Source organism: Zalophus californianus, chromosome 9 (assembly GCF_009762305.2).
Source record: "Zalophus californianus isolate mZalCal1 chromosome 9, mZalCal1.pri.v2, whole genome shotgun sequence".
NCBI lineage: Eukaryota > Metazoa > Chordata > Mammalia > Carnivora > Otariidae > Zalophus > Zalophus californianus.
In genome coordinates, this window is record NC_045603.1 from 10,927,999 (window position 1) to 10,955,568 (window position 27,570).

General features: G+C 57.1%; 1 protein-coding gene across 3 annotated transcripts in view; it reads right to left on the bottom strand.

Annotated features, from left to right (window-relative positions):
* Positions 1-3,620: 3,620 nt before the first annotated feature.
* The window catches only part of CYTH4 (cytohesin 4), a 31,000-nt gene continuing 7,050 nt past the window's right edge, over positions 3,621-27,570 (bottom strand). Inside the window, exons 2-14 of one of the 3 annotated variants that reach the window (XR_003520073.2) lie at positions 25,284-25,366; positions 23,232-23,296; positions 21,673-21,739; positions 20,009-20,127; positions 18,740-18,820; positions 17,083-17,195; positions 15,138-15,286; positions 9,428-9,539; positions 7,963-8,039; positions 7,503-7,574; positions 6,832-6,986; positions 5,519-5,650; positions 3,621-5,119 (exon numbers count right to left, since the gene is read on the bottom strand). Coding sequence is in view for 2 of the 3 variants with exons in the window: in XM_027595096.2 (XP_027450897.1) it covers positions 5,578-5,650; positions 6,832-6,986; positions 7,503-7,574; positions 7,963-8,039; positions 9,428-9,539; positions 15,138-15,286; positions 17,083-17,195; positions 18,740-18,820; positions 20,009-20,127; positions 21,673-21,739; positions 23,232-23,296; positions 25,284-25,366 (1,166 nt within the window). In the remaining variant the exon portion in view is untranslated. Of the gene's footprint in view, positions 5,651-6,831; positions 6,987-7,502; positions 7,575-7,962; positions 8,040-9,427; positions 9,540-15,137; positions 15,287-17,082; positions 17,196-18,739; positions 18,821-20,008; positions 20,128-21,672; positions 21,740-23,078; positions 23,204-23,231; positions 23,297-25,283; positions 25,367-27,570 lie in introns of those variants that run through there. The other 2 variants (XM_027595096.2, XM_027595097.2) reach the window with 2 other exon arrangements.

The following is a 27,570-nucleotide window of genomic DNA, read 5'->3' on the forward strand; positions in this document are numbered from 1 at the left end:
CCCCCCCATACCCATGTTGCTCCTATCCAACTTCTGCCTGTCCCTTACCCCTTTCCTCCAGCTCCCATGCTGCCCTGCGCCTCCTTAATCCATCCCCACAAGCAGCCTCTGGCCACTCTCGAAGTGAGCTCCTCCCTGGCTCCCGGGCTCCAGGGTCTGTGGGTCCCCTCTATGCCCACTGGGCACTTCGCTGCTCTCCAAGGGGCCACGCCACTGTGCTGGGGCTCTGCGCATTTCCCTGGGCAGTCCCTGCAATCAGGACCGTCCCCTCCCCACTGTCTGGCAGGTGTCCCACCCTATCCCTACCGGCCCTTCTCTCCTGTCCCTCACTGCAGGCCCCAGTGCTTTGCCCCTCAAGGAGGTCATTTGTTCCTCTTTTCTCTTCCCCGCCTCTGGCCTCAGCCTCTGACGCATCCATGTTTCTCCCGGAGTCCAGTGCTGGCCTGGAACCAGGTATCAGAAGAGCATGTTCTCCCCCAAGGAGGCCCGGTGGAATCTGGCTTTTCTCCTGGAGGGAAGTTGGATTTTAGGAAGAGGAGGCTGTGCTCACAGCTGCCTAGAAGAAGCCAAATGGGGTGGCGGGGGGGTGAGGGGTTGGGGGTGGGAAGGGCTGTTGGTGGAGATTGGTCCTCTCTGGTGACTGTGGGTCCAGAGAGGGTCTGCCACTTGTCTGAGATCATGCAGAAATTTGGGGCAAGGCCAGGACTTTGACCTAGATGTGTCTTACTTCTTCAGCCATTCTGGGGAGGTCTGGCAGGGTGGGGGGCGTGCAGGCTGGAGGAATGGCTGGGTCTCTGCTGCCTCCGAGCATTGGGGGAGGTGGGCCTTTCATCGAGGGGAAGGAGGGGTTCGAAGCTTGCAGCTAGGGTGGGAGGAGACCTGTCTTTGATTCTTTGGTGCTCATACTTTTTGGACCCCTGGGGAATGCCTGAGTCATCGCTGAGCCAGCAAACAGATTTAGCTTCTTTCATTGTCCCTAATAAATCAATTTCTCCAGGTCTCTCACACCTGCTGCTCGACTCCTGGCTGCCCGCACCCCATCATCTCCTGCCTGCTGGCATCTGGGCCAGTGCTCCCACTCCCCAGGCACGGGGCAGACGCCCCCCCCCTTGCCTCCTGGAGCCCCCTTGCTCTTTCCTCCTCCATCCCAGGGCATCCTGTGCCAAGCCTGTCCTCCCTTGTTCTGGGATGGCCTCTGTTCAGCAGCCACGTTCCTGGATCCCCAGTCAGAGCATCATGACAAGGGGCACCGTGGTCTCAGAGACTGGAGGCATTATTGTGCCTGCAGCTCAGCCCCTGCCAGGGCCCAGCCTCCCTCAAACTCTTGGCCTGCTGAGACTTGTGTTTGGGGCCCAAGGGAATCCCAGAAGTACCTGGCCTTGTCATGCTTCCTTGTCCTAGCTCCTCCTGGCCCCATTGGCTGGAAGAGCCTCCACTTAATCTTTCACGGGCACCTCTTCCAAGAAGGCTTCCCAGATCTTCAACTCTCCTGACCCCACGACTCTTTCCTCCTCCTATGGCCCCAGCCTGTTTTGTACCATGAAAACATGTGCATGGTTTCCTTTGTAATGAGAATGATAGCACTTAACATAACTCTGAGTAGGTACCCAACACCGTTCTATTTTGAACATACTGAATTATTCCCATTTTATAGATGGGAAATCTGAAGCTCAGATCGCTTAGGAAACGTGCTTAAGACACAGGGTAGAGTTAAGCCTTGAACCCAGGCCCTCCGGGTGGCTCTCACTACTGCCCCCCTGTGGCTCTTCACAGTGAGTGGCTCTCATGGCACCTTTTTTATCCACTCCGCCATTCCTCCCTGCCCCCCCACCCCGCCCCAATGGACCCTCCAAACAGTCTCAATTCACCCCAGGGCAGGGGCTGTGTTGGGGCCATGTCTGGGACCCCCTTGCACAGGGAAGTCCGCATTAAAGGTCGTGTCGGGGAAGTCACCTGGCTCAATCCTTCAAGGAGGAAGATCGCATCTAGAGGGGGTAGGCCGCTAGTGCAGGGTCCCAGGGCCAGAAAGTGAGAGAGCCAGGGTGTCTGGCTCCTGGGCTGAGCAGGGGGCCCTGTGCTTGGCAGGAGGGGAGAGCGCAGGCCCGTGCTCATCGGTGCCTGTGAAGGCTGCTTGAGCCTGCAGATCCTCTGCTTCCCCTTCTGGGATGCCCAGACCCAAGCTCTACTCTAGGCAGCTTCGCCTCCCGCAAAGGGCAGCTCTCAGGCCTCCCGGCTGCCTACACGGTGGCAACTCTCATTCATGTGTGGTGGGAGCCCCCTGCTGCCCACAACGAGGAGTGGCGGGCTGGCGGGGAGGTGGGCAGAGGGCCACCCTGGGGAGCGGCGAGGGGCCTGGGCCAGCAAGTCCAGCCCACTGGTCCTTCCCGACTGTGATGTGGCCCTGGCTGTCCGCCTCTTTGGCCAATCCCCCAACCCGCAGCCGCACCAACTTTCTCCTAGTTCCCTGTGTCTCTACACACCTGCACCCGCTGAGGCTGAGGCCCAGAGGGCCTTTTCAGTGGGTTTCATCCTAAGCAAGAATTATTGAGCACTGAGTAGGGACAGGCTGGCCTGGGAGGAGTTCGCAGTTGGTGTGTGCGTGCGTGCGTGTGTGTGTGCGTGTGTGTGTGTGTGTCGGGGGTGGGTGCAGCAGACACGAGGTAAGCTCACTGCAAGATCAGGTGTGTGTCTTTCCCCCGACCTGGCTGCCAACAAACACTCATGCACAGCTCCTTTGAGAAGCCTCTCTGCCCAGCCCAGCCCTCCACTGGCCCCCGTGCCCCCGGGCCATAACAGCGCGGGTTGGTCTAGGCTGTCCCTGCCCCTTCGCACCTGTTTTCCCCAGCAGCCCCCAGCTCCCTTTGAGGGCCACGGCTTTATCTCCATCATCTTTGGATGCCTGGTTCCGTGCATGGAGCCTGGTACGCTGTAGGCGCTGGGGCCGGAGCAAAGAACGTATGGAGAGACTGATCGATCAGTTTGGCACCTTCAGTCCTCAAGGAGCAGCTCAATGGTGGAATCTCAGGCAGGGGCCCGGGGGAGGGCGTGGAGGCCACTTCATCGCCCTACATCCAGAGGGTGCTGCCTAGAACCCTGGAATTCAGGATTGCCAGATTGTAAACCCCATGTGGGCTTGTCCCCCCAGTGCCTGGACCACTGTAGCTACTTAAACATTGTGGAAAGTACCAAGAAGTGAAGGTTACTGAATTCCAGCTTGGGAACCCTCCTCCCCCTCCCCAGTGACTGCTGGGGTCAGCCTGTACTTGCGTCCTTCCGGAGCCAGGCTGGACACCTGCCTTCCGAGGCAGCCGCTCACTCTCTCTTCGGCCAGCACTGCCTGTTGGGAAATTCTTTTGCCTTTCCCTGGCCTTGACAGGGCCACTTCTCCCCTGCCCCTGCTCTGAGGGGACCTCCATCGTAAATCCAGCCTCCGGGGACATCTGCCTGGGTGGCAGCCACGTTGCCCTGAGGATGAGGGTCCAGGGCCCTCTGAAGGCCCACTCTTCTCTGTCTGGTCCTCCTGCCTTCAGCTGGGAAAGGAACGAGAGGGAAGGGCCTGAAGGGGGGGGGCGTCAGGGACAGCAGGTGTGGTCAGAGAGAGGACAGACCCCACTCCCGAGATGTATCATGAGCTTTATTCTGTCTTCTGAGTGATTTCCAGGACAGCCACTCATGCCTGCAAAACACTGCTTCCACCCTCTCAACGACGGGGGAGGAAGCTGAGGGCCAGAGAGGGAAAGGGGGGCGGGGGGGCGAAGGCCACACAGCCAGCGTGTGCCAGTTGCGGGAGAGGACCTAGGAGCCCATGACCCTCAGCCCGGTGCTCCTTCCGTGACTGCTGTCCCTTCAGGGGCCGAAGGAGGTGGCGGTGGTGGCATCCAGTTCCCAGGCTGACGTGGGGTCTGTGGAAGTCCTCAGATGTCCGCCAAGGCCCCCTGCAGATGCCCATCCCAGACGCTCTTGAGTACCGTGTCATTACCAGGCACTCACACACCTCTGGAGACGGGGATCCCACCCCTCACAAGACAGCTACTTTCTCCATGACCCCATGAAAGGTGTGCATGTGTCAGTGGGGTTGGAGGGGAGGAGAGACTGCCCCCCCTCCCCTGGGGAGCCCACCTCGCTCTGGCTCGCCCACTCAGGCTGGTGGTGGGGCAGACGCAACCGCATCTCCTGTTTCCTGCCAGGGAACTGCCCTCCAGGGACTCCCCCAGGGCCCGTGTGAGGGGCTGAGAAGGGCTTCTGAGAAGGAGCCTGTTCAAGGAATCCTCCTCCAGGCTGGGGCCTCCCTGAAGGCAGAGCTGCTTGCGTGTGTGCTGGGAAGTCAGCTCAACCCTTGATGTGCTACCGCGGGTCTCAGGATGCCCGGACCCTGCTGGGGCAGCCCCTCAGCACCACAGGACCCCTGGTCAGCGGTCAGCAGAGAGGCTAGGACTGAGGCTCTGCCACCAGCTTCTATGTCATTCAGTGGCATGGGCGCCGCCTCCAGGCCGCCCTCCTGGTCACCACGGTTCCCAAAGCTCTCTCTCCTTGGCTTCGCAGTTGTGCCACCAGCCCTGCGGGCATACATCTGTCAGGGATGCTCTCTGCCATTTTCTTGAGGAGTGCCACCTGCCCCTCCTCCAAAATGGACATCCTTGCAATTGGAGCCCACTCTGCTCTTGGCTTCCCTGCAGCCTTCGGTCGGAACCCCAGCAGCTCAGGCATCAAGTGCAGACATCTCCAGCCAGAAGCTCCTTAGGTGGATCCAGTACAATCTTGTCCTTCTACCGAAAGGGAGCGGTCCGTGAGGAGGGAGGTGGCAGTTGGGGCACCGCTGGGACCCGCACTGGCGCTGTTACCGTTGCTGGGGGTGAGGGGGCACAGACACCGAAGGCACCAAGACGTTTCTATCCAAACCCCACAGTTTTCCAAGAACCAGAGGAGCGTGACTTGGCAGAGGACACACGGCGATTTGGAGACGGAGTGGGATGGCGTCTGCAGGCGCTGGGCTCCTAGTCCAGTGCTCCTGGCGTCGCCCGGCGGTCCTGTCTGTGGGTCTGAGCTGTGTGTGTGGGTCCCTCAGGCAGGGACGGCCAAGCCCCAGCCGAAGACAGGGGAGGAGCTGGCTGAGAACCCCCTGAGCAGAAGGAGGAGGCATTACCATGGCCAAGGGCGGGAAGCACTCAGGACCCCCACGCTCCTCCACCCTCGAGGGCCGACAGCATTTCAGAGTCCAGATGTTTCACAGAAGAGGAGACTGAGGCCCAAAGGGAGGACAGGGTGCTGGGTTCTGGGGCTGCTTTCCTCGCTCCTTGCTGCAGTGACGTGGGGGCAGGGGGCGGGGGCCTTTCCGGGCAGTGGCTGGGTGCCGAGGGCCAGGGGCCCTAAGTGCCACCTCTGAGCCCGTGAGGCTTCCCACTCACCCTCCTGAGCCCTGCCCCGCCCCCACTCCTGGTAGCTCAAAGTCATGGGGGCGGGGGCAATGTCTATGGGCCAGAAAAGGGTGCCCTGGGGTGGGACGTAAGTCTCCAGGTACCTCAGGTCATGGGGTTCCCGTGACGCCTGGACCCCCCCCGGCACCACCTCCCGGGAAGCTCAGTGCTTGTTGGCAATCTTCTTCTTCCGAGCAGAGACCAGGTCATAGAAGGGGACGCGGGTGATGCTGGCTCTGAAATGAGAGCAGGTGAAAAGATCGCAGGGCTGGGCTGGCTGCCAAGGGGCTCCCAGCTCCCAGGGTTTGTAGCAGGGGTGTGGGTCTCCCAGGGAGGGGACGGCCTGCCGGGTTGCAGGAGAAAGGCCAGATGGCCCCACCAAGGACCAGGTTATGGTGAGTCAGCCTTGCCCGGAGTCCCACAGGCTGGGCGGGAGAGGGTGAGGCCGAGAGCGCACAGCCTTGGGAATTCTGCCCCCCTCCCCCAGTTTTCCGGACCCCTCTTCAGCCTCCCGGAAGGAGGTGGCAGGAGCCCAGATGGAGCCAGCAGGCCTGCTTGTCCCCCCCTGGCTGTGTGCGGGGCAGGTCCCTCCCCCGGGGCGGCGGGGGGCTTGGGGCCTCATCTGTAAAATGGAGGTCAGAGTGGGTTTGGCCTGGCCACTTCACAGGCCTGCTGCACCGCTTGAGGGGAAAGAACCCACAAATCCCTGGGATACAGCCCCTCCCGGCCCGGCGACCACCCGGTGTCTTCCTCTGGCTGACAGGACCCACCATCCCCCAGATCTCCCCATTGGCTCCTGCCCCTCACCTGACTCCCTCCACTGCCCATCCTGGCACCTCAAAATCAGCCCCTACGCCATGGCCTTCTTCACCTGGCCACACCCCTTCGCTGTTTACCAGTCTCCCCGGTGCCCCCAGGAGAAACCCCCACACTAGTTGCCATGGTGACTAAGGACTTGGTCTCCCACTGCCCGGTCCCTGCAGAGCCAGGCCCCCCGCACTGCCCGGCACCAGGCCCCCCCAGGACACCAGGCTGCTGTCCAGGGAGGCCCTGCACTGACCTGCCCTCTCGTCTTTGCCGTTACTGGTCCTTCCCCCTAGAGAGCCCTTCCCTTCCTCTCTACCAGGTCTTTCCAGGGCCCCTTTGGATCCTGGTGCCAACGAGAGCGCCATTCAAGAGCACTGACCACGGGCCAGGCACTGGGCAGAGAGCATCTCGCAGGATCGTCCCACCAGCCCATGAAGTTGGGGCCTCGCTCCCGTGTCCTGGGGCCTGGCTACAGAATCTGGGCAGCAAGGATTTGCATGCCAGAGACAGAAGGGAGATTCCGGATTTAGCCCCTTTTGCGGACAAGGAGACAAGGCCCAGGGAAAAGCAGGGGCCTCCGGGAGGGACAGGAGGCCCAGCCGGCCCTTACCGGATGGCCTCAATCCACTGGTCGCGCTCGTCGGCGCTGGACGCAGAGATGCGGTAAGACTCGTGCTTGCCCTCCACCACCTTGCCCTCGCCGTCCGTCTTACATGCCTTGATCTTCTGGCCCCGGCAGCTGGGGTTGTACAGCTCGAGGCAGAACTGCGGGGAGGTGGCTGGGTGAGGGCTGGGCAGGGGTGGGAGGAGAGGGCAGCCGGGCCGGGCTTTCCTGGGCATTCAGAGAGGACTAGCCACTTGGGGCTGGGACCGACAGCAGGACACACACCACCCCGGGCCGGCTTCCCATGCGGGGCCAAGGGGAAGGAGCTGCTCCTCCTCACGTTGAGAACCTACTATGTGCAAGGCTTGACCTAAATCCACCATCTCCCCTAAAACCCCCAGCTGACTGCCGGGGAAACTGAGGCTCAGAAAGGAGCAGAGACTTACTCAAGGTCATTGGCCAGTGTCAGAGCAGGCTCTGAGAGACAATGAGACCATGCCCTTTTGATGCCATTGACCTGCCCCCAGGACCCACGGCCTCGGGAGGGAAACTGAGGCAACCCGAAGCCCCACCGAGGGCCTCCTGGAGGGCCCAGGCCAGCCGCCCCCTCGCCTCCCTCTCCATTTCAGAAATTCCCCCAGCGGCTGGGGCTCTCAGGACCCCACCGCGCCACCTACTGGCTTCTTGGGGTCGTCCACCTTCTGCACGGAGAGGTTCTCCAGAGGTATGATTCCCCGTGGCTCCTTGTCCTGCAGAAGGGGCCGGAGAAGGCCAGGATCAGCAAATGCAGCCTTGACACCCAGGGCAGGGAGTGAACTTGTGGGGCTCCCCAAACCCATAGAGGAGTGCACTCATCTCCCCAGACTCTGTCCAGCCTTGGAGGGGGAGGGGAGCAGCGGAAGGGGAGGGGAGCAGCGAATGGGGAGCCGGGGCAGGGAGTTAGGAGGCTGCACTGTAAGCTTGGCCCCGCCCCTCCCCCCTCCTTGCCCCTCAGTCCCCCCCACCCCGCCCCGTGAAATGGGTGCGCAGGGGAGCTGAATGATCTCAAAGGGGCCCCAGGCTCTGTGAGTGGACTGATTAGCACCAGTCTGGGAGTGGGGAGAGGGACAGGGGCAGGCTCAGGAGCCCCCTGCTCACAGTGGTGAATTCGAAGTAGTAGAGACAGTTGTCGGTCAGGATGAACCAGCGGCGTTTCCACGTCTTCACGCGGCCCCCTGCGAGAGGCCAATGGCGCAGTCAGCCAGACTTCCTCTCCCTGGGCCACTGACACTTCCTTCCGTGAGAGTGGGGCCTGGAGAGCTTTCCTCTGCCCCTTCCCCTCAAGCCTCCTAACCCCCAGCCCACCACAGTTTCCCCCAGACCCATCACTTTGTCCCTCAAACACCCTATTGGCACTCATCACCCCAGGCTACCCCTGGCCGCTTGAGCTGGCATTCGAGGCTCCTCCAAGATCAGGTCCCAGGACCAGCGGCCGCCCTTCCCCCTCATTTCAACTCTTGGCCGGCTCACTGCCTGGCACCGTGCTAAGTATTTCGTCTTTCGCTTGCCAGACAATGTTCTAGATGTTTTTAGAAAATATTTGCTTATTAATCCCTAGAACTGCCTATGAGGAGGGGACTGTTATTAACCCCATTTTACAGATGAAGAGACCAAGGCACAGGGAGGCGCGGTCGTCTGCTCAAGGTCCTGCAGCAGAGCTCAGATTCGAGCCTGCTGTCCCTAGCCCCAGAGCCCAAGTGCTTGGCCATTTTGCCACACATTGAACCCTCCCAGTGCTCGCGATCCCCATTCCACAGCCATGGAAACCGAGGCCGAGGAACCTGACCACTGGCACGTGCAGGGAGGAGCTGAGATCTGTGACTTAAGAGTCTCCCTGGGGCTGGGAACTGTCCATCGGGCAAGGAAGGAGTCGCCATGGTCTGCAGAAGGGCTGGCATCCGGGCATGGGGCCGTGGAGGGCTTGGGCGGGCATCCCCAGCCCAGGTCTCTGTTGCAACACGAGGTGTCTGTCCTTACCTGTCTCCAAACGCCACCATCCCTCGCTGGGCTGCCTCCGCTGGGGAGGCATCCAGGAGTGCTGGGCCCTGCAGTTCCCCTGCCAGATTTGGCAACCCAGCCCCCACCCGTGGCTCCCCTCTGCAGGCTGGAGGTCCTCCCAGCCCCCTTGTCATGCTGAAGGGAAGCTCCCCTGAGCCATATCCTGTACCATTTCCTCCCCCATCCTTCAGGGACACCCAACCTTTTGCCCACCCACTTGTTGGCTGTGTGGCCTCAGACAGGTACCCTAACCTCTCTGGGCCAGGCTTCCTCAGAAGCCCTCAGGAAGAGAGAGAGGCCTGTAGTTGAAGGGTCTGGGGGCCTCTCATCTCCTCTTCCGGCTCGTCCTCCCCTCCCCCACTGTCCCCTTCCTGCCCAGGACAGACAGATGGAGGGATGGGGCAGGCGGATGGCTGGGCGGCAGGGGGGGTGGGGGTGGTGGTGGGGGGAAGGGGGGCGGTGTTGCCTGACTCCACCCCTGAGGCTGCATGTCAACGTGTGCATGTGTGGCGTGTGCCTGCACATGTCTGAGTGCATCTGCCACGTGCCCGAGGGTGCGCCTCACCCAGTTTGAGCAGCCAGCCCTCGCGGTCAGGGTTGAAGAAGGTATGAGTGAGGTCATTGCCGTCATCCTCCGGGATGGAGAAGGGTTCGCTCTTGATACTGTCGAAGAGGTTCTGTCCCCAGAGAAGGGAGGGGAAGACCGGGCTGTGATGGCCATCCCAGTCCAGAGCCTGGACCCTGCTGGGTCCGTGGGGCCTGGAAACGCTCCCTGCTTCCCCCAGGCCGCTGGGGTCCCCAACCTCACCACATGCCAGGTCCCCCCGCTCTGTGGCCAGAGTAGTGCACACATGTGGAGGCCGCTCCTCAGAGAGACTGTGCCCAGCTGCCTCGCCCATGCCCGTCTGCTTGCTGGGCTGGGTCTCCCCCACTGGGTGGGGCGCCCCCCAGGGCAGCCCTGGGTGTCACAACCCCCAGGACTCCCCCAGGGCCTGGCCTCAAACAGGTTGGCAACTCTTTACCGACCAGTCGGTTGATGGTGCCCCCCTTTCCTCTCCCCCACCCCGGCCCCCATTGCTAGAATTCCAGCCCCCGTTGCTAGAATTCCAGAAGAGCACTGGCTTTGGCGTCAGGCTATCTGGGTTAAAATCTCAGCTTAGTCACTCGATGACTGTGTGACCATGGGCATGTTCCTCAACCTATTTGAGCTGCTGGTCCTCATCAGCAGAAATAGAAAGACGCTGACCCCTCAGAGTTCTGGGGTGGGGTGGGGGCGGTAAATGGACTACACAGGGGTCAGAGCCCCTCCCTGCCGTACGTCTAGGGGAAGGTGAAGAGGAGGGAGGGAGGAGTACAGCTTCTGCCTTCACCCAGCCACCCAGCAACCCTCTTACAGGTCAGCTGAGGGAGTCAGAGATCATCACCCCAGTGTCTGAGAGTGTTGCCGACAAGGACACTCAGCTGGGACCTGTACACCCCCACACAAGTTCGCCTGTGTGTGCACACACATAAACGCTCAGACATACCCACATACACACCGGGGTATAGCAGCCAGAGTCAGGGCCTCCTTAGGTAACATCCATGAGGGGAGGGGGGCCCCTCTTTTGCTTAGCTGCAGTAGCAGAGACTTCCAGGTATACCCTGGGTAGGGGGACACGGAGGAGCGACCAGGGAGTTGGGGATTGACTGCCTGCGTCGAGAGGCCCAGCCCAAGGACAGGCTCAACATGGGATGCTGAACTTGGCTCTCAAGGGCAGAGACCTGTTCCAGGTGGGCTGTGGTCACAGGGGTGGGAGTTGCCAGAAAGCAGATTTCAGTTTTCCATGCAGGACCTTCTAGCAGTTAGAGCTGCTAGCATATGGATGGAGCAACCTGGTATGATAATGAGATCCCGGTCACTGGAGGTATGCAAGCCAGGGCGGAGACCTCCCTGTGGGGGAGTTGTGGATGTCCACAGTGGATCATCCCGGTGTGTTTTGAACCCCCTGCCACAGGGCCCTGTGTTCTGTGATCAACCCGCTCATGTTTCCGTGTGTTTGGAGAAACATTCTCAACTGTTTCAGCTTATTAAAACCAGATCCAATGCTGGATCTCCATCTCGAAGATAATTAACTCCCTTCCTTCTGTTGCCTTTGTGTATACTGCTGTACCGATGGTTCCCTTGAGATTTGAAATGAAAAATTTCACAAGTACTGTTGGATTCCCCTAAGGTTTTAGAAATGATGTTTGTTGGTTTTTAAAAGGTCTTTGCTGACCCGATAGCTCCAGGGCTCGGGTGGGGTGTTGGTTACAATCCCACCAGAAGCAGCTTTTCCTGGGCTTGATGGAGGTGGCTTCGGATGTACTCCAGAGTCCCCGGCTCAGCCTGGCTGTGCTGGGGTGGGTGTAGGGAGAAGCAGGGACCACAGGCCCTTTTTTGGAACCCCCACACCCCTAGTGCAGCTGGGAAGCTCTGTTGCCCTTCCTGGCCAGGCCCAGCCCTGGGAATTCCCTGGTGGTGCTGGCTGATCGAACAAAGGCCAGTGGCAGAAAGGCCTTGTCAGCAAAGCTGTCAGCACAGACAAACGTTTGGGAGGCCCAGGACGCAAGCAGGGGTCCAGACAGGGGGGCCTCATCCTCCGCGGTACCCACAAGGGGTCTCCTGGCAGCTTCTGCGGGTGGCCTATCAGCTTACACGTTCTGCTCCCCACAAAGGAAATGGCTCGGTTCATCTACCATTCCTGCACCTTGTAAACACCAGCCCTCCCCCGTAAGTAAACACCCCTGCGTGGGGGGGCGGGGAGGGGGGGCAGCTGGTGGCCACCAAACCTGGCTGGGTAGACGCCAGCTTCCAGCGGTTCTGCTGGTCTTGTCTCCGTCTCTCTCCGCCCCCGGTTTTCCTCTGGGGGCTCCCCTGCCCAGACACTCTCTGTCCAGGTTGCTGAGGGGGGTTCACACCCACCGCTCCCCTGCCCCAGGCTCCAGGAAGGAGCGAATGACTCCCATCTGGCCAATCAGAACATTTCCTCCTGCTGGCCATGGTGTGTGGTTCAGGGAGGACATGTGACCCAAGCCAGCCAATAAGCCTTAGTTCTGGGACTTTAGTTTTAGCTGCTGAGAATGAACCCGAAAGCTGCCTGGGTGGTCTCTGCCGCAGCTTGAAGAGAGCCTGTTTAGGAGGGAAGCCAACATGGAGGAAAAGGTTGCCGAGAGATGGAGAGACCAGATCAAGTCCTGACCTCACTGAGCACCTGGATCTAGCTGAGCCTGAAGCCGGGAGATCTGAAGCCAAATCAATCCCTGATCTTTTCCATTACACGTGTTGAGATTCCTTTAGCCAGGAAGCAACCGGTAACTGGGAAACACAGCCAAGTCCTCCATTCCCAAATCCTGCCTTCTGCTCTCTGCTGAAGGAAGGGCCCTGGAGTCAGACAGGCATGGGTTCGAATCTGATGTCCTCACAAACTATGAGACCCCTGACCAGCTCCCGCTCTAGGAGGTCGGTTTCCTTTGCTGTGAACTAGGAAGGGTGCCCACTGCCTAAGGGTGTCAGGAGGAGTTAATGAGAACATAGAGTGCCCAGAACTGGGCCTGGTATGTGGTCAGTTCTGATGGAGATGTTTGGACAAAAACTCAGGAGGTCCAGGGCTGCCCACAGCAGTAGATGCCCTGCACTGGGAGACTGTTCCCCTGCCTGAGCCTCAGTTTCTCCACCTATAACACCAGAGGCTGGAGAGCCCTCCTTCTTGGCCTCTTTCCTTTTTCTGCTCTTCCACCTGAGCACCCTCTCTGGGCAGCTCTCTCAAGGTGAGTGGCCCTCTTCTTGGCATTCCTTGGGTGCCTGTCAAGTGCCAGGAGCTTGAAGTGCATTAACTCGGCTTCTCAGGAGAACCACCTGAGGGCACCATCATCTGCCCACTTTGCGGGTGAAGAAACTGAGGCTCACACTCAAGGTCACATAACCATAAAGGGCAGAGCTGGGATTTGATCTCCTATCCTCTGAGTGCACACCCTGTACCTTTGCCCTGAGTCTCTTAGGCATATCTGCCTCATCCCTATCAGGATAGCCAGGGCAAGACGGGCTCAACCCGCCTGTCCCCTGCCTCCCATAGTGCACCTCTCTGAAGCCTTGCCCAGCTTAAAAGCATTATGTGTCCTCAGCAGGGCCCAAGCTCCAGTACCACGATGGGGAATCTTTCCACAAAGTGACAAACTTTGAATATCTGAAGGTGCTTAAAGGTGAGGTCTTGCTTTACATATAGGGATGATGAGGCCCAGAGAGAAGGCAGGCAGATGCCCCCCAAACCACACAGCACCCAGGCTCCCCCCCGCCCAGACTTCTGCAATAAAAGCCTCCAACAGCAAGGACCAGGATTGTGTGGTTCTCTTTGCACCTTGGGAGGGGGATAATAAACCCTTCCCAGACCTCCCAGGCAGAGTGTGACCTTAATTGAGATACTAGACCCTAAAGCCCCAGGAGGAGAAAGTTACAATCTCTACACAAATGTAGCGCATTGTTATTAACAAAAGGCTTGAATTGGGAAACATGCCCAAGGAGGGAGGTGTTCAAGAAGGCTCACCGGGGAGGTTGGGGGGCTGAGGCAATAATGCTGGTGTGCCATTAACTCATTATCTGCCAGACCAGGTGTGCCCAGCCTCCTGTCACGGGCACCACAACAAGAGGACTTACCGATTCCCAAATGCATTTTAGATTTTGGGCATCTTGCTAGGTGCTGGGGTTTTAAAATTATTATTAGTTATTCCTCATAGTGACCTAAGCCACCATTTAGACCCTGTGCTCTGTACCTGGCAGGGGCTATGCCCTTTACATTTTTACAAATTGCTACTCCCAGCAGCTCAGTGACGCAGGCATCATTATCCTGGTTGAGAGAATGGTGGCTTGGAGAGGGGGGTGAGTCATTCCCCAAGGTCACCGACAGGCAAACGGGGCAGACGGGGAATTGACTCGAGCTCTAACCAGCTCTCAAGGCCTCATTCTGTGCTGTGGTCCCCCCCCCTTACCCCTGTCCCCCCCCTTACCCCCATGATAAACTTTCTCCTCTGGAGACCGAGGAGGGTGGTGGGCTAAGGGCGTGGCAGTTCTCAAACAGGGAGGGGCACCCGAGTCCTTCCAGACCCAGGCTTCCCCCCAGACCTGGCGGGGTGCTAAGCTGGGAGGGTGGGGTTCTCACCCTCTCCTCACCTCCTGCCAGGCTGTCACCGGGAGGCGACGGGAGCTTTATTGAGTTCTGGGGCATCTTTAGTGCCGGAAATGAACTGTCAATTCATTTTTGCCGCACCAGGTTCTGCGGCTCACTCCTGTGTTTACAAAACGGCTCCAGCTCCGTGTTGCCCATAGTTACCAGGCAAACCCCTGAGGCCATCATTCGAAGCCTCCTTCCCCACCTTGCCGCCTGTCCCTATCTGTGCATATCCACACCCCCAGCCAGCCACTGCGGACCCTTCTCCCTTTCCCAGCCAGGCGAGGCCTGGGTTCTGGCAGTTTCCCCTTTCTGGACTGTCTTTTCTCTGTTTCCCTCTGTGAAAACTCCCATTCAGTCTTCAAGGCCCGGTTCAAAGTCTTCTCCTCTCTGAAGTCTTCCAGGATGACCCCCTTCCTCTGCCCCCAGGAGAGCGACAGTCATGTCCTCTGTGTCTCTGTAGCTATGTTCCCGTAGTCAGTACAGCATGGATCACATGGGGCTCTAATTCACATAGGCATCATCTTCCCACCAGACCCTGAACTTGGCCTGGGTGGTTGATTCATCCCCGGGTGCCCCGTGCCGGGCACAGGGCCTGGTGCAGTGTGGCAGGAGTGGGGGCTGTTTGCGGAAGAGATGGGGAGGCCCGCAAGCTGCCTTGTGGAAGACCTCAGTTTCCCCCTCTCTGGAGGAGGGAAGGCTTTTAGCAGAGTCTGAGGATTTTCAGCCCTGACATGCAGAGACTCTAAGAATCTGGGATTCCAAGCAACACACCCAAGTTGTGTGAGGTGCCCTTTCTGGAAAGTGCGAATGATGGGTGCCCAGCGTCCCCCAAAGGATGAAGTCTGGGAGGACCTCCCGGGTGGTCTATAGAAGACATCCCCCTTAAGATGGGGGCCACTTGGGAGTGCCCATGTCAGGACCGACCCGTTTGGTGGTGGCCCAATTCAAGACAGTCACCAACCTGGGTGGTCCATCTCAGAGCCCCCTGTTGGAGTGGTCTATCTCAGAGGAGCCCCTCTTGGGCTGTCCACCTAACGACGGGCCCTGCCCGGATGCCTGGGGACCAGGAGGGTCGGGCCGCGTCCCTCTTACCCGCAGCTGCTCCTCAGGCAGGTCACCGCCGCCATTGATACCGCGGTTCATGGACACAAAGCGCTCGAAGGGCGGCCTGTCCCGGACATTGGGGTTGTGGAGGCTGGTGTTGAGCATGATGATGGAGAAGGACAGGACGTAGCAGGTGTCTGCGAGATGGGACAGCAGTCACAGTCCTGGCCCTGGTCACTCTCTCCTCCTGTGCCCTGACTGCTTCGAGGGGCCAAGCATCACCCGTCTCAACACCCCAAAGGTCCATGCTGTCCTAGCTTGGCATTCGAGGCCCGGCCTCCTCCCCGCTCTTACAGGCCTCCCTGCTCCAAAGAAACTTCAGCTGCCGCGCTCCTGAGCCGCTCCCATGCCTGCCCACCCCTGCACTTTGGCTCCTGCTGGGCCCCCTGCCAGGCACGCCATCCCCTTCCCTTTGCTACCCATCTGAACCCTCCCCTTTTAGCTTGAGCTCAAGCCTCTCCCCGAGCTCTTCCAGCCTCCCTCCCTGCCCACTCTGTTCTCTGCCTCCTCAGAACTCGGAGAACACTTATTGTTGGCTATACTGTTCAAGGCTTAGTCACGTGCTGCTTGGCAATCTTGCTGGCGTTGTGGGGCTCCTGGGGCCCAAGCTCCTGTTCCATTCTTCAGACTTTCATGGGCTTGGGGGCGAGGCTGGGCTGAGCATTTGGGAGGGAGGTCATTGCTCCTCTGGGGCATTTTTGGGCCCTGGGTCCAGAGCCAGAGAAGTCCAGCTGTGTCCCCAACTCCCTGGTGGACCTTGGGAATGTACCTGACCTCCTCGGCTTCTCCACCATCTGTGACATCAGGAAGTTTAACCTGAAGTATCTTCATGCTCTAGAACATCAATGATTCTACCCCTGAAAACAGTGGCACCCAACAGAACCACCTAATAGCTGTCCATCCCCATTACAACCCGGTGAGGCAAGTGCCCTTACTAACCCCATTGTACAGAGCAGGACACTGAGGCACAAGGAGGTTCAGTTACATGCCCAAGGTCACAAAATGACGCAGTTAGACTGTGATTCAAATCTGGTGCTTTAAAATTCCGTCCTTTCTATAAGTATTTATTGTGTACCCATGAAATGCTGTGGACTGGGGATTCATTGGTGAATAAATTTGATATGGTCCCTACCCCTGTGGGGTATTTAGACTCGTAGAGGTGACAGATGATAAAGAAACACACCCCCAATTTATAGGCAACTACAAGAGAGGGCAGATGCTCCATGGGACCTGACTATGGTCACACCGCCACGGACAAGCCACGGTGCTTCTCGGAGTCTGTGTTAGATGCAGAGAGGAGAACACTGCTGACCTCAGAGCGGATGAAAGGATTACCTGACTTTGCACAGGTAGCGCTCAAGAAATGGGATTCGTTACTGGTGCTGTGGTAACTTCAGGTACAGAGAAGCCAGGACAAGCCTGCCGCGATGACGTCTTGTCCACCCTGCTGGGGGCGGGGCGGTGTCTGCAGTACTGATCTTTGCTGGTATCTTTCTACACCCCTATGCCCCCGACCTCCTGCCCAGCATGTTTCCTGCTTCTGGCCTTTGCCCAGATGAAAACTCCTGTCCGAAAGGTCATTTCTCCACCTTGACCTCCTGGAGAACTCCTATTCATCCTTTAAAGCCCCGTTCAGACCCCACTGCCTCTGGGAAGCCGTCCTGGATAGGCTGACTCTGCCGTCGCTGTCCTCAGCCAGGGGGGCTGTGCATTATTTCCTGCCTCCTCTCCCAAGGACCGGGCCCTGAGGCAGCCCTGCCTGACAAGCGCCCAGCAGAGGGACTGGCCCAGCGTTGGCACTCAGAGAAGTCTGGGCTCCCAGGGTCTGGGTGCTCGGGGGGGGGGGGGATCTGAGAGGGTGGGGCGGGCATGTGCCCGCAGTTCCGGAGTGGTCCCACGTCCCACAGCCCCACGTCCCCTCCCACACACGCACCTGTGGACTGGAAGACGCCTGGGTTGCAGAGGCAGTATCGGATGGCAAACGTCTCCATCATCCGGTCGATCTTCTGGGCCTCGCCTGGCAGCCGGAAACTCCACAGGAACTGTCTGAGGGCAGGAATGGGGCAGTGGGTGGGGATCCCGGTGGCATGGGGTGGGGGGACCCTGGATAAGCTGCTCTGTGTCTCTTAGCCTTAGTCTTTATCCTGTACATGGGAGAGTCTGGCCTGTCCTCCAGGTGCTCGAGGAGGAGCCTTTTCTTTCAAAGTGGAGTGTGTGCATCCCCCTCCCCATCTGGGCCCAGAACCCTTTGAGGTCCCCTCCACCTCAGCCCAGGGGGGGCCTCTGTCTGCCCTGGGATCTGACTGGGGACCCCTGGGCAGGTGCCTTCCCCTGGCTGGGCTTCCTGTTCTGTGAACCTAAGCCCTTCCAGAGCTTCAAACTTAGTTCCCCAAGGGCAAGGGCTGTCTGTACTGCTCCTCTCACACCTCCCGCTGGCTTCACCCCGGCCTGGGTGCCGAGGGACTGCTCAGTAACGAGCAGAAGAAGGAAGGATTGAATATTGGAGACTCCTGACCACGTACCCCTCTCCCTTAAAGAGCGCGGGAATTGGTGGGAAGGCCACATTGCTTGGATGGTAGTGGCTTCTTCCTTCTCTGCCTTGCAAACTCCTAATCATCCTTCAAAGCCCAGATCAAGTGCCCCCATTCGGGAGTGATTTTCCAGGCATTACTCATAGCAGCAAGACTTACTAAGCCAATTCGAAGTACTTTCTGTTTAGTTGGTACAGCCCTATGAATTTGGTACTGTTATTATTATTAATTTCTTTATTTTTAAATATTTAATTACTTTATTTATTTATTTGAGAGACAGCAAGAGATAGAGAGTGTGAGAGAGAGCATGAGCAGGAGGAGGCACAGAGGCAGGGGGAGAAGCAGACTCCCCGCTGAGCACGTCGCCGGACATGGGTCCCGACTCCAGAACCCTGAGATCATGACCTGAGCCTAAGGCAGACCCTTAACTAACTGAGGCCCCCAGGTGCCCCTGTTATTAATATTTTTTAAAGATTTATTTATTTATTTGACAGAGGGGGTGAGTGGGGGGTGGGGCAGAGAGGGAAAGAACGTCAAGCAGACTTCCCGCTAAGCGCAAACCCGACGTGGGGTTCCATCCCAGGATCCTGAGATCATGCCCTGAACTGACACCAAGAGTTGGATGCCCAACCTCCTGCGCCATCCAGGCGCCCCAATTGGTCCTATTATTATTCCCATTTTGCAGATGAAGGAACTGAGGCACAGAGACTTGCCCCAGGGATGAGTCGCAGAGCTGGGATATGAACCAGGCAGTCTGGCTCCAGAGTTTAATACGTAATAATAAAGGGAATACTTACTGCGCTGTATTAATAAAATAAATAAAACACTAATCTCAAAAGTAGTGGGAATAGCAGAAGTAGTAGTAACACTCGTCACGATAATTAAATACGGCTGTAATAATGTAAGACCACGAGGAGCAGTGGCTGCAGGAAAGTGATCAGGCATCAGAGACCAAGGGGTGATGCTGTGTTTGTGCCATGAGTGTGGCTCCTGATCCCCCCTCCCCACCCCAGGCTGGGCCACCCCTGGGGGCCGGGCTGTGCTCTCCGGACCACTCACCTGAGGGCCTGCACGAGGTTGAGGTTGGCAAATTCGTGGCAGTCCACGAAGGCGTGGAGGACCTGCAGGTTGAAGGGATCCCTGGAGAGGGCAGGAAGGAGGGCACATGCACTTGGGAACTTGCTGGCACCCACCTCCTGGAGGGGGCTGAGGTGGGGGCGGGGAGGGGAGCCGCGTCCCCCTTCCGGACCCAGCCACCTTCTGGTCTGCTCACCTCTGTCTGAGCTCACGTCATCCCCCACACACCTTCACGGTGTGTTCACCCAGGAGGGGAGCCCTGGCTTTGGAGCAGCCTGCCCTGCATCAAGTCCTTCCTCTGTCACTTCCTGCCTGGATGACCCTACTCAAGCCGCTGGACCTCCCCAAGACCCCGTGTCCTCATCTGTAAAATGGAGAGAACCACGCCTACGCCTATTTCTTCCCACATCCCAGCTCATATCTGGAAGCACTGCCCTTTTCTGCCACCTGCAACCTCTGCTCTCTTAGGAGAAGGAATGTGTTCACCAGGGAGCCTGGGAGAAGAGTCGCTGGTCTAGCTCCCCTCTTGTCACTTACCGCCCACCTGGCACCCCCAACAGCCAGAGGGGTCCTTTCTCACCACTCCTCTGCCCAGAACCCTCCCATGTCACCTACTACTTCTTCCCTCCCTTGGTCTCTTCTAATCTCACCAGCCTGCTGTTCCTTGAGCACGCTTCTGCCCCAGGACCTTTGCATGTGCAGTTCCCTTTTTTGGCATGTTCTTCCCCCAGATGTCTTCACTGCTCACCCCCTTTAAGTGTCAAGCATCACTTCCTCCACGAGACCCTTCCTATCTGTAATACTTAAAGTCACAGCCCTTGACCCGTGGTCCCTAGTGGTTCTCATTTCCCTTCCCTACTTTATTTGCATTCCAAAGAACTTGCAATTTTCTAACATATTTTACATATTTTGGGATCTGTCTTTTGCACTAGAATGTATCTCCCTGAGGGCAGGAGTTTTGTTTGTCTTGTTCACTAGGATAAATTCAGGGATTAGATACTGCCTGACACATGGTAGATACTAAAAAATATCTATTTGTTAAACAAATGAGTGAATGAAGGAAGGAAGGAAGCCAGGCTTTGGTTCAGAAGGTGGAGGGGAGTGATCAATTAGCCCTCTCAAGCCCAAGAGTTGTGATTTCCCTAACATAATTCATTCCCTCATGTACCTGCACACATACACACACACACACACCTGTGCATACCTGCACACCCTCATTCCCTATCTCCCTAAGGCCACGCCCCACCTTACCTCTCCCCCAGGTAGGTGCCAATGGCCGTCTTGTTGAGGCCCTCCCCCTTGTACAGGAACTGGGCGATGTCCTGGACGTCGGGGGTCAGCAATTTGTGCTCAGTGAGATACTGGATGCCCTGGAGGGGGTACATAGAGCCCACGATCAGCCCTCACACAGCTGCTGGCCTGAGAGGAGGATGGGAGGGGGCCTCCATGGCCAGAGTGCGGGACAGGTGGTGGGGCACTGTGGCCTGGCATTCTGACATAGGCACAGACTGTTTTGGGAAGTTCTGTCTTCCTTAAGAGAAGCTGAATTTGTAAGGTGGTGAGTCCCCCATCACTGGAGGCATGCAAAGAGAGATAGCATTCCTGCAATGAACCAGGTTCACGCCATGATCTCCCCAGGTCCCCTTCAGTCTGAACTCTTGGATTATATGCTTCAATGATTCTGTGAATTTATAACTTTAAGATTCAGTGATTCAGACATTTCTTTTGTCCCCTTAAAACTCATATATTTAAAAATAGTGTTTCATTTTTTTCTCACAAATAATCTATGTCCATTGTATAAAAATAAGAAAAAACCCAGCTAAATCCAAAGGAGAGGAAATGGCCGAATCCCACCACTCAGAGGGAGACAGTGTCCAACGTGGCGCCTTTCCTTCCCTTTCTACATGAAACTGCTTTTCTGATCTGACGATATCACACATACCTCTCGCCCCCCACCAGCCCCAGCACTCAGAATCTGTCCAATTTTGGGAGTTTGAGGGGTCGGTCTCTGGTTTTCTGTGAGGGCTCCTTTGTGTCCCTGTTTGTCTTGGGGAAGAGGTTGCTGGAAGATGGGGGGCAGGTGGGGGGAGGCTCTCAGTGACAGGCAGAGGGTCCTGAGACCCCTCAGTGGCCCTTCTCTGGTGCTCTGGTGGGAGTATGAGTTAGTGTGCGTGTGTGTGTGCATGCGTTTTGTGTGCGTGTGCGTGTGCGTGTGTGTGTGTGTTCCGCGTGGATGGGGCCGGGGTACGATCCTCGAGGCTGCGGGAGGTGAACGGGTGTGTGACACTGTGATGGGGAAGAGGCAGCCTTCTCAGCCAGGGCAGTAAATTTCCAGGGACCCCTTGGCTGCCCTGACCCCACCTCCGTGTGTCAGCTTGTCGCTTCCTCCCGTCTTTGTTCAAGCAGGAAGGGAACCGGCTGCCACCTAGCTGGCTGAGAGGTGGGGCTGGGGTTGCTCGGAGGCAGGGGGAGAGGCGGGGGGGCGGTGTAGGAGGTGCGGGGGGAGGGGCAAGCCCTGGGTGCTCCATGCCAGGGGCCCCAGCCTGGCTCCCCCTGGCAGAGGCTGGAAGACACTTCTGGAGACTAAGCCCAAGGATCTAAGGGCCCCACTGTCCAAAGACCTACTCACAAAGGAGGAAGCAGAGGCTCAGCCAGCGGACTCCAAGTCCGTGAGCTTCACGCAATGTCCCCACATCCTCCTGGCTCCCACCTCATGCTATGCTATGGGGTGACAGAGCCCTTCAGCTTTGACGGGCTGTGGGACACTGGACAGGTACTGAGCTCTGCTGGGCCTCAGTTTCCTCATTTGTAAGGAGGGTAATTGTCAGTTGAGGGGAACCAGAGGCCATTGTGAAGGTGTCCAGCCTGGAGCTCCCCCAGCCCCAGGACCACTTGAGCCCCCCACAACTGCCTACCTTCATGGGGTCCATATTGAACTTCTTACGCCCGATGCATAGCTCCTTCTCCTTCTGTGCTAATCGGCTGTAGACACAAAGATGTCAGGCTGGACTGCCCCGGGACCCCAGGGCACCCTCTCCAAGCCCCAGGGATGCTTTGCTCAGCTAGAACCAATATTCCCCAAGAGCCTCCAAGTGGGGTCCTCACACCCTGCATCGGAATCACCTGGGAGAGCATGAGAAATGCAGGATCTGGGCCCCTCCCGGAGCTACTAAATCAGACTCTTCTGATGGGCCCAGTGCCAGCATTTTAACCAGCTCTGGAGCCATGGCCTTGGGAACCCAGAGGTGCTCCAGGGAGAGCATTTAGAGGGGCCTGTGCAGGACAACAGGGAGGCTGGGGGCGACGGCACAGGCTCTGGAGCTGGACTCCTGGCACAAATCCCACTCCACTGCTTTGTTGGCTGAGCTACATTAAGGTGAATCACTTTATCTCTCTGGGACTCAGTTTTCTCCTCTGTAAAATGGGGATGACACCATCACCTGCCTCACAGCATTGTGGAGAGGTGAAAACGTTCAAAATAGCTTGGTGATAGGTGCTCTGTAAATGTGTGTTATTGTTGGAGCTGGAACAGGGCATCTGGAGACCCAGGGCAGCCACGTGTGTGCCCATGCTTGCCTGTGTGATTTGTGTGTGGGTCTAGAAAGGTGACCAGAGACCAAGGGGTGGCAGGGGCAGGGTGGTGATTTCCTGAGACACAGTTGTAGGAGTCAGTGTCTGAGGCCTTAGGGGATTATGTAGGGACCAACATTCTCTCTCTCTCTCTCTCTTTTTTTTTTTTTTGAGAGCGAGAACGAGAGAGAGCATGAGCAGTCGCGGGGGGGGGCAGGCAGAGGGAGAGGGAGAAGGAGACTCCCCACTGAGCTGGGACCCCAAACTGGGGCTCGATCCCTGGACCCTGGGATCATGACCTGAGCTGAAGGCAGACCTTAACTGACTGAGCCACCCAGGTGCTCCAGAACGAAGATTCTTATTCTCCACAAGTGGGGAAACTGAGGCCCAGGGAGGGGACCAGCCCCAGGTCACAGAGCCAGTGGGGGTCTTCCCACGGGAGGGGCAGGTGGATGACACCCTATGGGTGCAGTGAGGTGGGCCAGCCTTGGCCTTGCCACGGCCCGGTTCTGGTCCCTGTGAGGCTCTTGGCTCCTGGTCCTCCTCCTTGGGGCTGAACTCCCCTTCTCCCGGCCCATCCCATGATGCTCGTGGCCAGCGACTGATCAGGGGCTGGGTCAGGGTGGGTTGGGAGAGACTTTGGGCGGAGGGGTTGAGGGTGGGGGTGTCTCTTAAAAGAGGGGGCCGCTGGAAGTAAGGACCAGACCAGACCACGCGGTGGAGTCTAGGGTCCTGCCTGTTCCTATCTCACCTCCACTGCCGCCTCCTCCAGGCCGACCCGTGGCTTCACCAGGGCCCCAGGCCCAGGCATGGCCCCTTGCTCCCTCATGCTCATTCCTGGGGTGTGACATCCTTGGGAAGCCACCGTGGCAGCTTCTCAGTGTCCCCTGGCCCGGCCCCTCACCTCTCCTCCGCGGTCTCGAAGCAGTCAATCTGGGCAAACACATCTGCGATCTCATCTTTCAGCTTCTGTGGGGTGGCAGGGGGCACGACAGGGTGGGAAAGTCAGGGATGGAGGCTGGGACGGAAAGAGATTCCCGAACACCCTCCCCCACACCCACTTGCACCCGTGGGCGTGACCTCCGACCCCACGGAGCTGCCACTGAGTGCCCCTACCCCTGACAGATCGCTTTCCCAGATGTTTCTCATTCTCACAATCCAAAGTCAACCTATTGCCTGTTGATACCCAATTCCCGAAGGGCTCCTGTCTTGGGGGAGGCAGTCCCCAAGTCCCCACCCTTCCCCCCATTTTATTTCCAGCCTTCCTTCTCCCCTCTGTAGCTGTGGTGTGTCCTGTCTTTTAGACACTCCTCTCTGGCTTCCATCCCCCATGCAATGACTCTGCAACTCGTCCTTGACTCCGTGCCGACTATGGGCCAGGAGTTATGGGTACACCAGGGTACCAGAGAGTGCAGGCCCTCTTCTCAGGGTTGTAATCCCAACGGAATTTACAGAAGAGGGCGCTGAGGTGCAGAGAGGTGACGTGATACGTCCGAGGTCTGATTCCAAGTCCGTGCTTTCCCCACTCCCCTCCAGCCTTTTCCATCTTGACCCTGCAGGTGGTGCCCAGGGGAAGAGGACCCCCTAATTATGCCAACCACAACCCCTGGGCAGATAGCAGAGTGGCGGCTTGTCCAGCACCCTTCTGCGGAGCAGCAACATGAGTCCCTGGCAAGAGTCCCTAGAGCCCAGCCCAGCCCTTCCTCACCTTTCCCTGCAATCTGTGGCATAAGCATGGTCCCCAGGCTTGTCCGAGAACCCAGGGGCAGCATGGGGGCCTGGAGACTAGACCTGAGCCCAGTCAGTGTCTGCCCATGTGATGATCTTGGCCAAGTCACTGAGAGACTTCCCCATGATTCACTTGCAAGTATTAATTGAGCACTTACTATGCTTTGACTATTGAGTTGGGGTATGATGGTGGGAGAGAGAAACCCAAACCTTTGTGGAGCTCCCAGTTGGGTGGGGTTGGGATCATGGGGTCATGGGCAAATGAAATGACGGTGCAGAAAATGATCTGAGTAGCTACACTGTGGTGAGCACGGCGTAAGGGATAGGCTTGTCCAATCACCATGTCACACACCCGAAACTAATGGAACAGTGTGTCAACTCTACTCAAATTAAAAAAAAAAAGAAAATGATCTGAATCATGGTACAGGAGGAGCCTGGCACATGGTAGGTCTCGAGAAAATACTTGCTGAGTGAATGATTCTGTATCTTCAACTTTCTTAGGTAGATGTGTGTGGGGTGGGGGTGGGGTCCCAGCAACCCCAGCCGGGTGGTCTGGGCCAGGGCAGTCTCTAGGAGGCAGCATTCGAGCTGACAGTGAAGTCACGAGAATGAGGTGCCATGAGGAGAGCTTGGGAGAGTCCCAGGCTATGGGAACTGTGAGTGCAAAGGCCCAGGGGCAGGACGGAGCCTGGCACATTCCAGGAACAGAAACAGGGCCTGCCTCACAGGTGGCTAAAAATCAGATGAGTGAATGTTTGAGCAACTGGTGCATTGGCGAGTGCCGGGCATATACTGGTGTTATCTTGATTATGTAGGGGCTGAAACTGAGGCCCAGCGTGGAGGTGAGGCCTGATGGGGGCCACACGGATGGGAGTAGAGCCTGCCGTGCTGTGAAGTGTAGAGAGCACTGGGTGGGGCTCTATACACAGTAGGTGCTTAGCCGATTGCCCCCCTTCCCTCCCCCACGCTCCTGGCTCTCTCTGGGTCCTGGCAGCTGGGCCTGGGAGTCCCCGTGGGATTCTGGTCTCCCCACTCCTGGGGGCCGGGGCCAAGGCCACATGTGGGCTGGAGCCTGGCCCCGCTGTCCAACCAGCCTCGGTCAGGAGTGGGGAGGTGTGTGAGCATGTAGGAGTGTTTGCTTCTGGGTGGGTGTGCTTGGAAGGTGTGTCAGCATGAATGTGTGTGTAGACATGCGCACGCACGTTTGTGAGTGTGAGTGTGCACACACCTGGATGTCTTCCAGAAGCTGCTTCCGGTGCCACTTGATCCGCTGCAGCTCCTCTGTCTCCCCACTGCTCAGCTCCGCTGGGTCTGGAGAGAGAAGAACCAGTGGTCACTGGCCCATTCACCACCCTCCCCTCCATCACTCCCCTCCAGCCACACAGGCTAGCTCTTGCTTCCGCCAGGGCCCTCTTCCTTCCAGAAACCCATGGCTTGCTTGCCCTCATCACTCAGGCTTTGGTCCAGATGTCACCTCCTCCAGGAGGCCTTCCCTGACTACCCTCTCTAAAGCAGGCCCTTCCTCTACCTTCCCTTCCTACCCAGCTTTGTACCCTTTTGGTACAGACTCCTTGAAACCATTTTGTTTATTCGCATCTTTTCTGTTCTACTCATTATACTCCTAGCACCATGAGAGCAGACACATCAACAATTTTGCTCACTGCTGCATCCTCAGCCCCTAGAAAGAACCTGACGTATAGCAGGTACTCAGAATACTTGCTGGAGGCATTTGTCCTTCCTTGGAACTTTCATTTACTCTTTCCCTGGATCCCGTGTTTATCATTTATCCACACTTATTTGCACAACCAGGAAGTGGTGTATCATTTTGTCTCACATGCCATTGGCCAGAAGTAGTCACATGACCACACCTAGCTGCAAGGGAAGCTGGGAAATGAGCCTTTAGTATGGTGGTCCTGATACCCTTATTATGTAAGATGGGGAGACTGGGTTTTGGGGGACAATTCACAGTCCCTGCTCTAGACATTGAGGCTCAGAGAGATGAGGTGACCTGCTCAGGGTTGCACAGGGACAAGCCGCTGAGCCAGAGTGAGACTTGGATTGGGCTGGCTACAAAGCCTGGGTTCCTTCCTCATCACCTGGAAATGAATGAAGGGAGACATGTGTGTGCTGGTATTCTGTGCAAGGTGCCACACTGGGGTCAGCGACCCACCTCTAACCCATTGTGCATCCTGTTCCATCCACAATGCTCACCTGGTCAAAATCCCCATGGACTCCATATTACTTTTTTTTTTTTAAGATTTTATTTATTTATTTGAGAGAGAGAGAGAATGAGAGACAGAGAGCACGAGAGGGAAGAGGGTCAGAGGGAGAAGCAGACTCCCTGCCGAGCAGGGAGCCCGACGCAGGACTCGATCCCGGGACTCCAGGATCATGATCTGAGCCGAAGGCAGTCGCCTAACCGACTGAGCCACCCAGGCGCCCCTGGACTCCATATTACTTAAGAGAGAAAAGTTCTCATCCTGGCCCTGGCCTCCCCAGCCAGCCTTATTTCCCACTCTTCTCATTAAGAGCCTGACAGTCCCCTTACCAGCTCCTCACTGTCCCCAAACTGTCTCTGTCTTATTTCCCCACGTTTGCTCATGCAGATCCTCCACACTGGCATGCTTGTCTGCCTGTCTATACACTCCCTGACTCTTTAAGTCATAGCTTTAGGGAATACCTGGTCACATTTCTTTAAGGTTTTCTAAGGACAGACATTATCCCTCTCAAATGAAAGCAGAGAGAATATTTTTTTAAGTTTTATTTAAATTCAATTAATTAACATTACTAGTGTATTATTAGTTTCAGAGGTGGAGTTCAGTGATTCATCAGTTGTATATAACACCCAGTGCTCATTACATCACACGCCCTCCTTAATGCCCATCACCCAGTTACCCCAACTCCCAATCCCCTCCCCTTCAGCAGTCCTCAGTTTGTTTCCTATGGTTAAGAGTCTTTTATGGTTTGTCTCCCTCTCTGATTTCGTCTTGTTTTATTTCCCCCTCCCTTCCTCTATGTTCCTCTGTTTTGTTTCTTAAATTCCACATATGAGTGAAATCATATAATTGTCTTTCTCTGATTGAGTTATTTCACTTAGCATAATACCTTCTAGTTCTATCCACATCGTTGCAAATGGCAAGACTTCATTTTTTGGATGGCTGAGTAATATTCCATTGTATATATATCCCACATCTTTATCCATTTATCTGTCAATGGACATCTGGGCTATTTCCATAGTTTGGCAAAAGAGAGAACTTTTTCTTTTAAAAGATTTTATTTATTTACTTGACAGAGAGAAACACAGCGAGAGAGGGAACACAAGCAGGGGGAGTGTAACGGGGAGAAGCAGGCCTCCCGCAGAGCAGGGAGCCCGATGCGGGGCTCAATCCCAGGACCTTGGGATCATGACCTGAGTCGAAGGCAGACGCTTAATGACTGAGCCACCCAGGCGCCCCAAGCAGAGAGAATATTAAGGGCTCCCTTTCCCTACGTCTCCCTCCCATTGACTGTGCAGC